The sequence below is a fragment of the Drosophila obscura genome, unplaced genomic scaffold (assembly GCF_018151105.1).
Source record: "Drosophila obscura isolate BZ-5 IFL unplaced genomic scaffold, ASM1815110v1 contig_165, whole genome shotgun sequence".
NCBI classification, from domain to species: domain Eukaryota; kingdom Metazoa; phylum Arthropoda; class Insecta; order Diptera; family Drosophilidae; genus Drosophila; species Drosophila obscura.
This window is the reverse complement of record NW_024542752.1, coordinates 550,364-568,074: the sequence shown is the minus strand read 5'-3', so window position 1 is coordinate 568,074 and position 17,711 is coordinate 550,364. Positions and strand designations below refer to the sequence as shown.

Sequence of the window (17,711 nt, the reverse complement as noted above, 5' to 3'; positions counted from 1 at the left end):
ACTAAATTGTTGTTTCTACTTCTACCTATGTTTTTTTTATATCTATATATATATATATATATATATTGCTATATACCACACTTTTTTCTATAGGCCATAAGTAATTTAATTAAATGAATTTATTAAAATGGAAATGAAGAAAAAAAATGGAAAAAAATATACGAGCATGTAACAAAATGGGGCGTGCAACAAGTTTTCTTAAACAAAAATAAAATTATATTCTAAAAACAAAAAAGTAAGGGAAAATAATTAAAACCAAAACCAAACTATGTGAATTTACTATTAAGTTTAAATTATACAACAAACATGAAAGGGAAATGAAAACAAAAAAAAAAAAAAAAAGAAATGAAAGCAAATAACGTTTACAAAAATGAAACAACAAAGTATGTTATAGAAAAAGCAAAAAAAAAAAAAATAATAAATTTTCAACTTCGACAAGATGACAAGAACAACAAAATCCAAGAAAATGAAACCAAATTTAAAGATTTCTAGAAAATCGTAATACAAAATGCAAACTTATAGCAATTTGAAGTACTTTATAATGAAATATACCTACACACATATGCCTAAGACAAACGCATACACGAACACAAGTGTGCCCAAACAGAAAACATATATATATATACATAGATATATATATATATTTGCAAAACAATTGAGGCAGAGTGGAGCCGGTGACGAAAGGAAGGAAGTAAGAAGGAGAGGGGCGAGAATATACAATACAAATGCAGAAGCAGCAGCAACAAACAGCAATCACAAGTGCAGTAATAAAGAAAATACCGTTGACAAATTCGAATAAGTTGTTAGTGATGGCAGGAGGCACGCATGCGCGCACTGAGAGCTGCTCAAGTGAGAGCAGCTACAGGTACAACTGGAACAGTCGTGCATCGTTAATCGTGCCTAGCAGCAGCAGCAGCAGCAGCAGCGTTATCAAGCAGTTAAATAATGGTTAAAAATTATTTACATTTATATATATATTTACATACAATACCTAAATATAAAGCAGTTTAAAGTTAAGAGTTTCACACACAAAACAAAACACAGACAGACACACAACAAACACACAGAAAAGTTTACAACAAGTTTATGCATTTCAATTCACGAGAAAACAAAAACGAAAACGACGGAAAAAACCAATACAAATAATAATAAATATATATATATATATACATATATATGAATATATAAACAATAATTACAATTACAGCCAATAATGGATTACAGCAACCTCAAAGCTCTTACTATTATTTTTAAAAGTAAATTGAGTAAAATGAGACATTTTTAACAAATAAAATTACTACCGCTACCCACAAATATGCATATACATACATGTGTATGTATGGTATATATAAATAATATACTTTTCTCCTCCAAGAACGTTTCCCACAATACCAGCAATACCAAATTAGCGCGCTCTTCTAAACAAAACAAAATAAAAGAAAAAAATAAATTAAATTAATATACACATACTATATGGCAAGGAAACCAACAAAAAACATATATGAAAATCTAACATATTACGACTAAGCGATTAATATACGGCAAAACAAATACTTTTATACTATATACACGAAAGCCTAAAAACTAAACAAAAAGCTAAAGAAATTAACGGTAACGATAACGACTCTCCTCTCTCTTTCACCCACTCTTTTCTCTCACGCTCTCTCCTCTCTGCACTACTCTCCATGCCCAAGGCTCACTCAAAAGCTCTCAACTTCAACTCCAAGTTCGACCTTGACTTCGACTCTTTTTCTCGTCTCGTCTCGCTCACTCTCAATCTCGTTCTCTCTCTCTCTCTTTTCAATGACCTAACCCAAAACCAAAAAAAAACAAAACCAACCACACTTTTTAACGGTAAATTTTCTACTACACAAAAATATGAATATAAATAAAAAAGAATAGTACATACAAATTACAGCAAAGAAAAAAATTTCCTTTTAACGAAAATATCAAAAACCAAAAAATCTCTACATATATTTAGATATACGATAAATGAAAGAAAGAACAAAAACAAAATGAAAAAACCAATTCTATTTTAAGTTTTTAATCGAGAAAAGCGCATCAAACATTAAAAATTTTCAAATATTTGTTTGGAGTTCGTCTCGAGGCTTTTGTTGACCATTTTTAGCCATTTGTTAATTTGTTGATTAGCTTGAACTATGTACAATCAAATCAGATACTTAACTCGTTTTATATAAACTAATTTTGTTAATCAATTCTGTTGTTCCCTATCGAATTTATAAGTATATAGTCATATGTATATGATAAACAAAAAAAAAACAAAACAAAAAGGAATAGGGGAAGTTAATTGTTCTAGTTTTGGATTCATCTCCAGTGCAAGTGAAAAATCCTTTCATCATTTTTTTTGATACATGTATTTTTCAACATCTACTTCCTGCCCTCAAATGCTTTAAAAACTTTACACAAAAAAACAAAACAATTTAATATAACATATATTATAAAAAATGAAAACAGAAAGAAGGGAAAACCATAAAGATGATGAAGAAAACCCAATGAAAAAAAAAAAAATTAAAACTTTACCTTTTGGATAAATCAATTTAAATGCATATTTTATATATATTTAAACATTTATTTATATATAATATATATGATAATTATAAGTTGGAGAAACTTTGTCAAAGAAAAAAGTTTATATACTTATATATTTAAAAATAATGAAATAATATTAAAAATGCAACATAATAAATTAACAAACAAGAAAAAACATCACATCTAGATAAATCTCTTAAAAATTTTCAATTTTATTATTAAACCAAAACCAAAAGTGAATAAATAAACAAATTTAACAATGAATGCATTATTATATATTTGTGTGTACATATGTATGTATGTGTGTGTATATATGTTTATATACATACATACAGACAGACATATGTATATATATACATATGTAGGAGTATGTATATGGGATTTATAAATGTATTGCATGGGCAGATGGCTGGCAAAGCTTACTTAAAAATTGCGCTGGTGTGGCAACAACAAAAACACGTTGTATCCAATCCGAGGATTAACAAATTAACTTACAAGGGGAAGATGGAAGATGACAACAGCAACAAAATGCAGACAAAAAGTTTTAACATTAAGCGAATAAAACAAAGAAAACCAAATGATTATCAATGTTATTAACATACATAATTAATATTAACAGCAAAAACAAAACAAACAAAAAAAAACTGAGAAAACAATACAAAAACATTAAAAAAACTATACAAGTACCTATCCTGAGAATAAAATGCGCGCACATTTATTATTTCCTCTAAATGTTCGTTTGTGTATGGGGAAAGTTCCCCAGGGAATTTCAGCATTTGAAACGTAACGGTTGCCATCGATCTGTTGCGCGCACCACCTCCAAGTATCGATACAATGTATATCATATTGTATATCCAAGCCCTGGAATAAACTTAAAGAATTTTTCTTGTCATCGAATCGGGATTTTGATTGGAAAGGTATATCGGTATAGTATATAGGTATATTAAACCAATTTCAACAATCTGTTGAATTTCATTGTTAAAGGTTCATAAATTAACGGTAAAAGGGTAACAGATTTTTTTTTTCAAATTTCGCTCTCAAATTTTGGTGGATTCGATTTTTGCTATATTACAAATTATCCAATAATTATCGCATTGAAACGTGCGAGATAGGAACATCCCAGATGGATGGTGGAATGACTGGGAAATTTTCGGAACGGCAAAACCTTACGGAACATCCCTGAAATTGGATGGTGGATGGTCACCTGTGGGAATAGCTACTAGCTAGCTAATAATATTAAGCCGAATATCAAAATCGGGGAATATGATTTCCGATTACCAAAACAGAACGTTAGCCCATTGTCGACCAGGGGGTGTTCCAATTCTGTCACGACAATTTTGAGACATGAAATATGTCAGCGCAGTTCAATTAACGACATCGTTATATTTTTGTATACGAATTAATAGAATCTAAAATTAGAATTTACAAACAGTGGGTATTCAGCGGTTTAACTGAAGTTGTTCACCTCTTTAAATAGAGGGGGGGTTAATTGGGCTAAGATAGTTCACTTACTCATAATTTATGGTATATCGGCATGTAAAACAGTATACTTCTTAAAGTTTCTGGTATGTTAGGTATATTTCTGAGGGTCATTTTATCGATAAGTCCTAGGAGCGAAAGAAAGAAAAAAAACGTAGCGCAAGAGAGAAATTACGACGTCTGCAGGGTCAAGACGAAGCGAAAATAGACAAAATACTAAGTGAATATGATTGTTGTTGAGTAAAAACAGCGCATAACGAACACGGCCAGTGGCAGAAACAACAGCGAAACTGTTAATTTGCTTAAATCAAAGCTGGAAGGCGATAAAGCGGCTAAGCTCCAACAACAGCAGCAGCAGTAAAAGCAGCGCAGCAACAAAAGCAACAACAACACCAGCAGCGCAGCAGTAAAAAGTGCCAGTGTGGTGTGGGTTGTTTTGTATGTGTATGTGTGTTTGTGGAAATTGAGCCAGGAGGTGGGACAGGGACAGGAATAGTCACACAGGAACAGGAACCAGAGGAACGCCAACGCGAACGCAAACGGGAACGGGAACGGTGAGAGAGAGAGAAAGAGAGTGTGAGTGCAAGGGAGTGTGAGTGGGTTGATAGAGAGGATTCGGAGTCGGAGAACGCAGTCAAGTGGAGAGAGCTCCAATCCAGAGGAGCAGCTCCAACTCCAGCATCAGCATCAGCCATGTCTTCGAATAATCAATCAAGCGAAAGCCAAGTGGCAACAAGTGCCAGCCAGCAGCGAGCCAGCAACGCCTCCACCGCTGAAGCCACAGACGCCAACAGCTCCTCCGCCGCCGCCGCTGGTGACGTTGGCTCTTCCACTGCTGCTGGCAGCGTCGCCGCCACTTCCTCCTCCTCCTCCCAGGCCAGTGCCAACGCCAACGCGAGCAACTCAAACGCCGCGGATCACGATGGCAGCCCCACAAAGCAGGGCAAGCCCCATGGTGGCCATACGGCGGTCAACACCAAAGAGCGTGTGGTGGATAGCGTCCCCTTCCCACCCAGCCACAAGCTGACGCTGGCCGAGGTCTTCGATCCGCGCACGGGCAAACCGAATCACGACGTCCTGAAGCAGCACTTTGTTCTGGAGGGGCGTATCGAAGAGGCGCCCGCCCTCAAAATCATCCAGGACGGGGCCGCGCTGCTACGTCAGGAGAAGACAATGATCGACATCGAGGCGCCAGTGACGGTTTGTGGGGACATACACGGCCAGTTCTACGATCTCATGAAGCTGTTCGAGGTGGGCGGTTCGCCGGCCACCACAAAGTATCTCTTCCTGGGCGACTACGTGGACCGAGGCTACTTCAGCATCGAGTGCGTGCTGTATCTGTGGTCGCTGAAGATCACCTATCCGCAGACGCTGTTCCTGCTGCGCGGCAACCACGAGTGCCGGCACCTGACCGAGTACTTCACCTTCAAGCAGGAGTGCAAGATCAAGTACTCGGAGCGCGTTTACGACGCGTGCATGGACGCGTTCGACTGCCTGCCGCTGGCGGCGCTCATGAACCAGCAGTTCCTGTGCGTGCACGGCGGCCTGTCTCCGGAGATACACGAGCTGGAGGACATACGGCGGCTCGACCGCTTCAAGGAGCCACCCGCATTCGGCCCCATGTGCGACCTGCTGTGGTCCGATCCGCTGGAGGACTTTGGCAACGAGAAGAACTCGGACTTTTACACGCACAACTCGGTGCGCGGCTGTTCGTACTTCTACAGCTACGCCGCCTGCTGCGACTTCCTGCAGAACAACAATCTGCTGTCGATCATCCGGGCGCACGAGGCGCAGGACGCCGGCTACCGCATGTATCGCAAGAGCCAGACCACCGGTTTCCCCTCGCTGATCACCATCTTCTCGGCGCCCAACTATCTCGATGTGTACAACAACAAGGCGGCGGTGCTGAAGTACGAGAACAACGTGATGAACATCCGACAGTTCAACTGCTCGCCGCACCCCTACTGGCTTCCCAACTTCATGGACGTGTTCACCTGGTCGCTCCCCTTCGTGGGCGAGAAGGTCACCGAGATGCTGGTGAACGTGCTGAACATCTGCTCCGACGACGAGCTCATGACCGAGGAGAGCGAGGAGCCGCTCTCGGACGACGAGGCGGCGGCGCGCAAGGAGGTCATACGCAACAAGATCCGTGCTATTGGCAAGATGGCGCGCGTCTTCTCCGTGCTGCGCGAGGAGTCCGAGAGTGTGCTCCAGCTGAAGGGCCTGACGCCGACGGGCGCCCTGCCCCTCGGCGCCCTCTCCGGTGGCAAGCAGTCGCTCAAGAATGCCATGCAGGGCTTCTCGCCCAACCACAAGATTACCTCGTTCGCGGAGGCCAAGGGCCTCGATGCCGTCAACGAGCGGATGCCGCCCCGTCGCGACCAGCCGCCTACGCCCAGCGAGGATCCGCACAATCCACAGTCATCACATCACAGTCAAGGCAACAGCAACAATGGTGCGGCGCATGGGTAAGCGGCATGCCACAGATCGGATTGAGTGTGCTGGCAGGCGGTACAGCAGTGGTACGAAGTAGAGTGGAGTGGAGCAGACCAGAGCAGAGTGGAGATAGAGGCAGTGACAGTGGCAGTGTGGATAAACCTAAGAGACATTTATTTAGTAAAGTGTCAACGATTTGTCGTTTTAGCTAAACATCATTCTGTAGCTGTAACTGAACCTCAAGCTTGGCCCGAAGCAGGAACGGAAACGGAAGAACACCAACAAAGAAAATTCTTAATTAAGCTTAAAGTGTGGCAGAGCAACAACTTAAACAAATCAACAAAACAAAAAAACCCAATCTAATCTAAGTATAAATGTAACACAGCTCCCAGCTCCAGCTCCGACTTTTGACCACTTTCACGACCACTTCTGGATGCATGCAGCAGCAGCAGCAGCCGATTAATTTGTTTTAGCGCAGGCGCGCATCGCGGCGCACATTGGATATTAGAATTATGTGTTGCATACTTTGGCGGGCCGGCCGCAAGAATTCCTTTTCTCAAGAAAACCCCAAACCCAGAAAACAAAATCCCCCCATAATTCTTAGCTTAAGTTGTAATGTATAAAAAAAACAAAAAAAAACCGAATGGGGAGAAAAACCTTTAATGAAAAATGAACAAACACAAAAAAAAAAAAAAAACAAAAAAAAGAAAGTAAAACTAAATGAAAAAAAAAATGATGGTAAAAATCCAGCGCTAATCTGTTAAAAACATTTAGCAGCGCCAAAAAGAAGCGAGCATATATACATATGGAATATATAAATATATATTTAAATATCGATCTATAACTAAACCAATATGAAGATGAAGATGAAAAACATGAATTGAATTTGAACAAACACAAAAAAAAAAAACAAAACAAACATACTTTTGTGCAATCCTTGTCTTGTAATCCATAACATAAACTTGAAAAGCATGAGAATGAATGATGAGAGATAGAAGAAACCAGTTTGCAATATGTGCCGCAATAGTCCATAAATGTTCCTTATACGAATTAAACTTGAAAAACAAAACCAACAAAAGAAGAGTTTACCTTTTTTTTATATGTATACATATATAAATATATATATATATATTTATATTCTATTAATTAATACATAAATGCATATATCTGTATAATTGTTGCTTAATATAACTTTCGACTTAAATCTGTTACATATTCGATGTACTATCTGTGTGTATGATGGACGCTGCGTGTGAGGCGGCTGTATGGTTTATTGCGTTTTATCAACCGAATCAACCCAAATCGAGTCTATGTTATCATTAACATGTAAAGAGTAAAGAGGAAGAAGTTAAGTTAATTAGTTAATGAATATGATGCATTTTAAATGATTGATTGATTCAAACACACACACACACTCACACACCGACACCCACACAAAGCGGAAACAAAGCGTTGCCATTTAACTAGCAAATCAGATATTTAACTAATAATTACTGAATAGAAATGTAATTGATAATATACATATATCCCGCCCCTTGTGTACATTGAACTACTCGTAGAACACCATTTTATTTCTGTTGAATACACACGCCAGAGAGGGTTACCTTTCGGTTATTTCTCGAGGTGTTTTTTTTTCTTTATTTCTACTGAACAGACACACACACACACACACACACTTAACGATGCAAGTTTTTGAGATAGAGATTCCAATTAAGTAAAAATGTAGTTAATTAAGTATGTATATTGTATAAGGCATGGAACGCTGTGGAACAGGCGTTTCAATTCAATTCAAGAGATGGCAATCAATTCCTTCTACTTCCACCCTTCCCCACCCAATTCTATGCAGCGTACGCTTGTTCCGCGCAACGCGTTCGAATAGTGTTGCAAGAGAGAGATATATATAGTATTAATAGCCGACTTTCCAATGTCAAATCAAAATATATACATATATACGAATATATATATATTATGAATATACGCATTGTAATAGGGAGAATCACACAACAGATGCCTTCATCCAGCTTCCCGTCACACCACACACACAACCAACACGCTCTTCGGACTCAGCTCCAGTTTCGCTTCGTTTCGACTCGAGTCCATTTCCCCCCGCACGGCTGTACTTTGCTTCGATTCTGCAAAACCACCATACAATACACCCTCCTCACCCTTCAACTTAATATTAATATACAAGTACATATATGAGGCATATGGTATATATGAGGAGTTACGATTGGATAAAACAATTAGTTTTTAGTGTAATATGCACACACACACACACACCACACACACACACCCACACGAAACACACGTATCGTCAAGCTACCAAAAATTATTTCAATCGTAGTTAACTAAACAAACAAATTCCATTTCCCGAATAGAGTGGAAGGAAACTTAGCTTTTATAAAAGAGACATCTACCCAACTTATTGAGAGATGGCTACCACATACACAAATATACATATATTATAGTGACACTATTTTTTTTTGTTTGGATTCAGCAACAGAACAGAACACAAACATACACCAAGACAAGAGGAAGAATGAGAACAAAAGCATAAACTAACTATATAAATATTAACAAAAATCGACAAAAATGATATGATATGATGAACAAGAATAGAACAAGAATATAGTTTAAGTATGTCCGTTTCCTCTATTGTTGTTGAAAACTGTTAAATCGCAAATGCATATTTAGTTAGTACGGTGGTAAATGAAACTGGGGGGAAAGAAAACAAAAAACACTGAAACCAATTGCAATTTGAAATTGATTGATTCCACAAGTCAAGTATACAGAATGAGAAAACACCAAAATAATATGGATAAATACCAAATATGGTAAAGTATTATATGAAGCATAATGTCTAACCAAAAGATCGATTTGCTTAGCTCTTCCCACACTCACACACGCACTCCAACTCGCGCCCATTCCATAAGTAACTCTCTCTTAGATGAGTTGGCGGTGACTCTGCCCTTTCGATATATGGCAAATACACGCCACTACATACATAATACATATTTACTTGCCTATATAGCGAGAGATGGAAGAGACGGAGATGCAGATCTTTAGATTTTGATAATATATCAAGACCATACTAAATACTTTATGGATCCATTAATCGTTGAACCAACCCAAAGCATAAACCGAATCAAAAAGGAGCACACGTTACTGTTAAAGCGCGATCAGGGCGGGGATAGTGTGTGGCGTGGCCCGAGATAAAGATGCATTCCAGAACAGAAGTCGTGCATGGTACTTACATACATATATAAGACATTTCGCCTCTTAAAGCAATTATAAAGATAACAAATGAGTAATGTTTATTATATTATTAAATTATATATACATATACATATTATATAAACAAAATAAAATAAATCAGCAGCAAAATTTCCATTTTATGGCCTTTTTCTTGGGGAAATTTTAACGGAATTTTCGCAATTAAAAAAATTCGACAATATTTTTTTTTGTCTCTAACGTTTAAACATTCAAACGTTTTACATTTTACATTTTATGAACTGGAACCGGTGAATTCCCCGCTTTTTCGTGGTGGGAGCAGCATTTTCTTAACGGGAACTTGGTTGAACAGCAACACTGACGTCACACTTAGTCAACATTTACATATTATGCTTTGGCCGTTTTTTTTTGAACCTTTTTATGCAAACAATGCAATAAAATGGACTGCTGAAAACTAGCCAATCTTGTAGAAAATTGATGTGTTTATCGGATAAAATTATCTGTTTAGGGCTGAGAGGGCTAACTAGCTAGTAATATTAAACTGAATATCAAAATCATGGAATACGATTTCAATCAATAAAATAGAACGTTAATCCATTGTCGACCAGGGGGTATTTAATATTTCTACGAAATTTTTATAACTTTAACATATTTTACGCATTACAGGTGAAATATGTCGGTGGTCATTTCTGTTTTGTAAGTAAAGAGGAGGATGGAGCACCAAGAAGCCTTTACAAACAGTACTATTTTCCGCGGTTTAACAAACGGTGCTCAGCTTTTTAAATAGAGGGGTGCTAGGTGGGTTAAGTCTCGTTTAATCGCCGGACTGCCCTGGTTTGTTTATGGTATGGTATTTAAATGGTATTTCTCGAAACTGAAATGGTATTTACTGGTATTTATTTTTTGGCCGCATGGTATTTTTTATCGTTATCGTCACGGTCACGCTGGTGCCGTGTTTTTGTACCGCCGCAAAAAAAGAAAATCGAAATAATATAGCTGCTGTGTAACCACTATCCCTTTTAAAACTTATTAGTTGTGTTACATTATGCTAAAGTATTACCTATCATAGCACACAGTAATTTTCGAGCAGCGGAAACACGGTAAAGAGGGAAAAACTGATTCTCGCGCCAGCATGCCTTTCTCTGTGTGGGTGTGTGTATGAATGAAGTGTGATTGTGTGATTGTGTGCTTGGTGTGGGAAAGTAAAGTGTATGATTAAGTGCAGTCGCTGGGCGGCCGCAATAACCATTCAACAGTCAACAGGAAACGCCATCGCTCATCCCGCTTCTTTTTCTCGTTGCAAAACAGAGCCTTCCCCCAACATTCGGTGAAACTCAACTAAGAGCAGACCAGAGCAGCAGCCGCGGACAGTTTCCAGTTCCAGTTGGTGCCCCAAAAAAATGGATAGCAAGGGACGCAATGTCATTGTCTGTGATAACGGCACAGGGGTAAGATATCAATGTTCACATCCAAATTCTAAGCCGATTTCACCCTGCGATCGCTGTGACACACATTTCTGGACCGCCGTCGCCGCTGCCGCAGCAGATTCTTGTAGGTTAAGCAGTGCTTCCATGGAACTGCTTGACTGCTTCGGGCGTTGACGTTGAGGTCGGCGCGACGCTGCGGGAGTGCAGTATTGGTGCAGGCTAGTGCATTGTGGTGGAAGAGGTCGCTGCCTCTGCTTCTACATCTCGTGCTGCGCTGCACCCGCTTTAGTCATTGCTACCGCTGACCGTCGTCGATATGGTATTACTCACCCAACTCAAATGTTACGCATACCCTGACACACACCACATACACTTATACACAAACAAAACACGCCCAAACTGCCGAAAGAACGGCGGCTATGGACGCCTATGGTATTTTCTGTTCAATCTTATGCCTTATCGCGCAAAAGATAACGGTAATAGTGGTTCCATACCGAACCGATATACGAAAGCAGCTGGCGGCTAAAACTGGAACACAAACAAACAACGACTTTCTAACACTCTTTCTCTCTCTCTCTCTATCTTTGTGATTGCAGTTTGTGAAGTGCGGCTATGCCGGCAGCAATTTCCCCGCCCACATTTTCCCCTCGATGGTGGGGCGACCCATTATCCGGGCGGTGAACAAAATAGGTGACATCGAAGTGAAGGTATGACCAGCGTAATATCCGATTTCGACCGACCATCCTTAAACAAAACAAAAACAAAACATTTAAAACAACAAACAAATAACACCAGATAGGAAGAGGAACACCGTGCCACATTCATACGTATACATAGAAATTAAATACTCTCCAGTACGGTGCTCTATCCTCTCTACTTACCCGTATGTGGTACTAGTATATGGGCATGGACAAGTTACCAAATTAGCTACCAGTAATCAGTTGCTGGTATTAAGTGATTTAACTAGCTGCTGCTTACTTCTCCGCTTGCCAATCGATAAAAACTGATAAGTAAGCAGTAGCTACCTGTGGCTACTGGTAACAAGTTTGGTAACTAGTTACAAGTAACAGAATAAAAGCCTCTAAAATACAGCTGGGTATTGTACTGGAGGGTATGAACAGGCTCATCTTCCACACATACACTTACACTCACACACCATTTAGTTTGGTAATTTCTTTATATATAACTTATTCAAGAACTAGCAAGAACAAAATTAGCGACTAGAAATTCACATTCCATAACCACTTCACCCCCTACATACAGACACACGCTCTCTCTCTCTCTTTCTCTCTCTGTCTCTCATCTGATTATGTTAGCTGAAACAAATTGTTCTATTCTATTCTATCTATTTAGTGTGGCATAGTTACATATATTCATTATGATTTACTACATACATACCCCTTGCATACTCCACTTCACTTCATTTCACCGTTTTCCTTTCTTTCCATCATACATATGATCTCATTGCATTTTGTCTTGAGTTGCATCCCCCATGGGTGGCTTTCATTTGGTCTTGGTTTCAATGGTGTGTGATGTTACCTGTTATACACGCATAAGTGGCATAAAAGTGCAGTCTCCTGGGGCTGGGGGCGATGCCCATTCATAAATAGTATAGTAGCTCTAAGTTTGGCTTTCGGTTTTTGGGTTCAGGTCGGGGCTTAGCACTTAAGATGGGCGACTCAGACCAGATAAGATCAGACCACAAAAAGCCCGTCTGCTTTTTTCTAGTGCATTTTCCTATCTGATACCATCACCTATACTATATCCTACTATATCCAATATATCTTTCCTAGCATTTGCTGGTTTTTAAGTTTGAACAAGAAACAACAAGCAAAACGATATTAAAAAAAAAAACTATAAACAAACGAATCGTTCTATTCATTTTTAATATTCTTATACCATTTTCTGTTCTTTTTTTTACATATTTTTTTGAAAATACAAATATTTTGCAGGATTTACATGTCGATGTAAGTCAAGTTTTTATAGTTTACAAAAAAAAAAAATTCCCCTTAATTAATTCCAAATGTTAAAAGTAATTCACACAACAACAACAGCAACAAAAAAATCAAAACAAATCCAAAATCAATTTTCATTCGAAAAAGGTTAAATAATAAAAATTTCAAATATAACGAGATGGAACTTGTGAGTCGCTTCTTTTGACGCGACTCTACTTTTATACCCGTACTCAGTCAGTACATAAATATGTGAGCTTATGATTTATACAATACAATTTATATTATAGATCCAACATGTAGATTCTACATGTACCATTTAGATGGTTCATCTTCTCCGCTAGTCTCTTGCTGGAGGAGGTGGGGGAAGCAACTGAACATTAATTTCTTCATTATGGCTATAAAATTGATCCAATCTATATCAGATTCGGCACTCTGATAGATATGGTTATTCTCTACGATACTGCTTAATTTTTAGCTTTATCGTATCTTTAAAATTGTGGCTGCCACAGATTTTCGTCCTTTGTGGAGGCGGAAGGGGCGATCATCAGGACGTACTATTCGAGTACGGGTATAAAAATATACACACACACGCGCCCACAGACACGCTTAAAAAGATATTCGAAGAGTTTGAAATTTGATGTCGAAACTGTTCAATTCGAGACGTGATCCATTTAAAACCTCAATCAAACCAACAGAAAACAATCCAAAATAACTAAAAACTAATTTAAATCGAAATCGAAATTTTTGTTATTTAACATTTTTTTGTCTGGGTTTTTGAAACCATAAAAAACGATTTTGTTTTGTGGTACATACTCATAGTGCTACCATTCGTTGTTGTTGTATGCACATTCTTTTCTTTGTTAGTGCTATTAGCGTTGTTGTAGCTGTTTTTAATTGTTAATTATTTGATGCATGACTTGCCTGTGGCTTAGCTGAAGTTCTTTTAGTTTACGTAGTTATTTCCAAGACATTCCAGAAGTTATATTTGGTAGCTGAAACAACTGAGCTTCTGGAATGCGCGCATGCACTCGTTGCTTTGTTTGTTATTGCACGCTGCTCGTTAATTGTTTTTGTTCATTTGTTTAGTTTAGATTTGTTACATTTAGTTTTGGATTGTAGTCCATCTGACTGTTTAAGCCCCACACCCCAAGCCCCACCCCATTTGGTTCTTGTCTGTATCTATCGCCCTTTTGTTTGTGTACATATGTCCAGAGCTAATGCCTCAACCCTCAACCTTCAACTGCTCCCAATCCCAGATTGTCAAGAGAAATATGTGATGTGGCCACTAACGATGCAAAAAATATGCAAACAAAAAACCAAACTTTCAGGATCTGATGGTCGGCGATGAGGCCTCGCAGCTGCGATCATTACTGGAGGTCTCCTATCCGATGGAGAACGGCGTGGTCCGGAACTGGGATGACATGTGTCATGTGTGGGACTATACGTTCGGGCCCAAGAAGATGGACATCGATCCGACCAACACAAAGATACTGCTGACAGAGCCACCCATGAATCCCACAAAGAATCGCGAGAAAATGATTGAGGTAGGTCGTTCGTTGCATGTTCATTTTCAGTCCATGTCCATCGAGATGTGCGTTTATCAATCGTTTTATTTTCGCCTCTAAACCAGGTGATGTTCGAGAAGTACGGCTTCGATTCCACATACATTGCCATTCAGGCTGTGCTAACGCTATACGCCCAGGGCCTGATATCGGGCGTTGTTGTCGATTCCGGCGATGGAGTAACGCATATTTGTCCTGTCTATGAGGAGTTTGCCCTGCCACATTTGACGCGTCGATTGGATATTGCTGGACGTGATATCACCCGCTATCTGATTAAGGTGCGTCCCAGATCCATGCCATGCGTCTGATACTGATTGATAATCCCGATAATCTCTTGCAGTTACTTTTACTACGTGGATACGCCTTCAATCATTCCGCTGACTTCGAAACGGTCCGAATTATGAAAGAGAAGCTCTGCTACATTGGGTACGACATCGAGATGGAGCAACGTTTGGCGCTGGAGACCACGGTGCTGGTTGAGTCCTATACGTTACCCGATGGCCGGGTGATCAAGGTGGGCGGTGAACGATTCGAGGCACCCGAAGCATTATTCCAACCGCATTTAATCAATGTCGAGGGCGCTGGCATTGCGGAGCTGGTCTTCAATACGATCCAAGCGGCGGACATTGATATACGGCCCGAGCTCTACAAGCATATTGTCCTGTCTGGTGGCTCCACCATGTATCCGGGTCTGCCCAGTCGATTGGAGCGCGAGATCAAGCAATTGTATCTGGAGAGAGTGCTGAAGAATGATACGGAAAAGCTGGCGGTATGAATAGATTGCTTTATTTTGTACGAAATTTATTCTGAATTGATTTTTTGGGTTTTTGTTTTAGAAATTTAAAATACGCATTGAGGATCCACCGAGACGGAAGGATATGGTCTTCATTGGCGGCGCCGTTCTGGCGGAGGTGACAAAGGATCGGGACGGCTTCTGGATGTCCAAGCAAGAGTATCAGGAGCAGGGTCTGAAAGTATTGCAAAAGCTGCAAAAGATCAGTAACTAGGAGCAGGATTCTGATTGAGATTGATAGATGACGAGGATGAACAAGTGTAGCCTTTAGTTTTGACATTTTCTTTCGGCTTTCGGAATGGAATTCAACGACATTACCGGCCGCCAAATCTAATCAAATTAAATCCGATAGAAACGAAAGGAAATGCCTGTTGCCTATGTGCTATGTAAAACGTGTGTGAATGTGCTTTTTTCCCCCTGTTGTGTGATTGAATGTATCTCCCCCTCCACTGATGGATGTATCGCCTAACCACAGGCTGCTCCCTTTGACTCGCTATTTCATTCTCGGATGATTCTGTGCCCACTGCCGCCTTCTTTGTGTCAACTTGAAATATATGTTTAACGATTATCTGATTATGATTATGTGATTAACTACCACGTAACAAGCCCACAACGCCTCGTTCTTTATTTTTCCCACAATGTATATCCCCCCCTCCCATGGCATAAAGTGTATTGATATTTTTTTAAACGAAACTGTTTCATTTCGCAAGTATTTTGAATTAAGTATTACAAATTATGCTAGAAGCGATTCCAAATCGCGTCAAGTAGTAGGAGAAAGGGAGACGTGCAGAGAGAGAGAGAGAGAGAAGAAGCGAGACAGCTGCACAGTTTAGAGAGAGACGGAAAGTACATAAGTTAATCTTGTTTTTTTTTTTCCTTTATTATTTTCTAATATAAAATTAAAAAAAAAAATTAAATATCAATGATAAATATTGTCTTGACTATCCAACCATAAAATGAGCATATTTGGGTTATCTAATACTAAACAATAAATGCCAGACACCCAGACAACCGCCCAGACACGCAAGAATCCAAAATTAAATACAATCTACTAATCAGCTATATCAGGGAGAAATCAGAGATATGGAGAGCCCAAAGAGTTGGGCAAGTGCTGCATTTTAATTTCCAATTTTAATTTGATACTGCTCCCTTCGCCCACTGATACCCTTTCTAGTTAGTTGCAATTTGATTGATGATTATGATTGTCGATGGACAAAACTATCTCTACACACACACACACACACATGCCATATACCCAACCATTTCATGGGTATATGTATGTGAATGTGTGGTATGCCAATTATATAAGTAAATGCAATACAACAAAAAAAAAAAAACAAATAAATACAATAATAATAATTATGTATGATGTATGATGTATACTGTAGTCTAACGCTAAATCGTATACTATATAGTATGAAATGGTGGCTTTTTTTGTATACCTACCAACTAAACAAACGAGAACGAGAAACACACACAATAAAAGCAAGAAATTGAAATCTAAATGGTTTATGGGGCAACCATAATTTTCAATTTATAGCCTCTGACTCAGGAAAAACACAAAGGGGAATGGGGGAACTTTGGACAGTGCATATACGATTCAATGGCCATAATCAGTAGCGCGGCATTTTCAGGTTTATTCGTTTAATTGTCATCAACCAAAACAAACAAAAAACGTTCTATATATATATTCGATATAGGTTCGTTCTCTTGTACTCGTACAAAATCGAACAAACAATGCACTCAAACAAAAAGAAAAACCCTTGAGATTATCGGAGGGCAGGGGAAACGTCTTAGATGGGGTCCGCTTAACAGCTCTGGGGGTATGGTGGGGGCTTCTTTGTTTGTTTCATTTTATACACGTTCCAAATTCTATTATTTAAAAGGAATTTCAGGATTATTCAAGTCTTACAGGGGTCCCAGAATTCATAGAAATTTATGCTCTGGGGGATCCCGCATATCATTAAGTTGTGCATTGCTATATCCTAAAACTTGTCCTAGGGAATGAACATGATACTCTCAACAATCCAACATGCTTTCGTTATCTTTTTTAGGGTGCCAATCCCCTAGATGGATGTGCCTCGGCGATGGCTGCTCGAATAAGTTTCACAATTGAATTATGAAAATAGTTTCTATTTTGGTTCCCCCCCTGTTTGGATCGCACCTGGAATGCAGCTGTCAACAGGCAACAACCCCTTCTCACCTGATAAGAGCAATCTGGTCAGCTTGGGCTTAGTCTGCGGGTCTACGGACCGATAACGAGAGTCTTTGTGCGACG

The 17,711-nt window shown here is 39.2% G+C and overlaps 2 protein-coding genes across 4 annotated transcripts; both read left to right on the top strand.

The window, feature by feature from the left end:
* Nucleotides 1-4,156: 4,156 nt before the first annotated feature.
* LOC111070696 (serine/threonine-protein phosphatase 2B catalytic subunit 2) lies at nucleotides 4,157-6,563 on the top strand. Its single transcript, XM_022361422.2, has one exon. It carries the CDS (start codon nucleotides 4,723-4,725, stop codon nucleotides 6,499-6,501), a length of 1,779 nt encoding a protein of 592 aa, XP_022217114.2. The 5' UTR covers nucleotides 4,157-4,722; the 3' UTR covers nucleotides 6,502-6,563.
* Nucleotides 6,564-10,635: 4,072 nt separating this feature from the next.
* On the top strand, nucleotides 10,636-16,121 carry LOC111070698 (actin-related protein 2). 3 transcript variants are annotated; one of them, XM_022361425.2, is made up of 8 exons: nucleotides 10,636-10,796; nucleotides 11,005-11,144; nucleotides 11,720-11,830; nucleotides 13,076-13,090; nucleotides 14,407-14,622; nucleotides 14,709-14,918; nucleotides 14,981-15,409; nucleotides 15,477-16,121. In XM_022361425.2, exons 2-8 carry the CDS (start codon nucleotides 11,097-11,099, stop codon nucleotides 15,645-15,647), a joined length of 1,200 nt encoding a protein of 399 aa, XP_022217117.1. In that variant the 5' UTR covers nucleotides 10,636-10,796; nucleotides 11,005-11,096; the 3' UTR covers nucleotides 15,648-16,121. The 3 variants fall into 3 exon arrangements, with proteins under 3 accessions (XP_022217117.1, XP_022217118.1, XP_041447868.1); XM_022361426.2 differs by lacking the exon at nucleotides 13,076-13,090 and having other exon boundaries at nucleotides 10,637-10,796; XM_041591934.1 differs by lacking the exon at nucleotides 10,636-10,796 and having other exon boundaries at nucleotides 10,925-11,144.
* Nucleotides 16,122-17,711: the final 1,590 nt, after the last annotated feature.

What these genes read in the sequence shown, in the direction of transcription:
- LOC111070696 (XM_022361422.2), top strand. Translation starts at nt 4,723, where the DNA reads ATGTCTTCGAATAATCAATCAAGCGAAAGCCAAGTGGCAACAAGTGCC.
- LOC111070698 (XM_022361425.2), top strand. Translation starts at nt 11,097, where the DNA reads ATGGATAGCAAGGGACGCAATGTCATTGTCTGTGATAACGGCACAGGG. An exon ending in ATCGCGAGAAAATGATTGAG is followed by an intron (nt 14,623 to 14,708) that starts GTAGGTCGTTCG and finishes CCTCTAAACCAG; the next exon opens with GTGATGTTCGAGAAGTACGG. An exon ending in ATGATACGGAAAAGCTGGCG is followed by an intron (nt 15,410 to 15,476) that starts GTATGAATAGAT and finishes TTTTTGTTTTAG; the next exon opens with AAATTTAAAATACGCATTGA.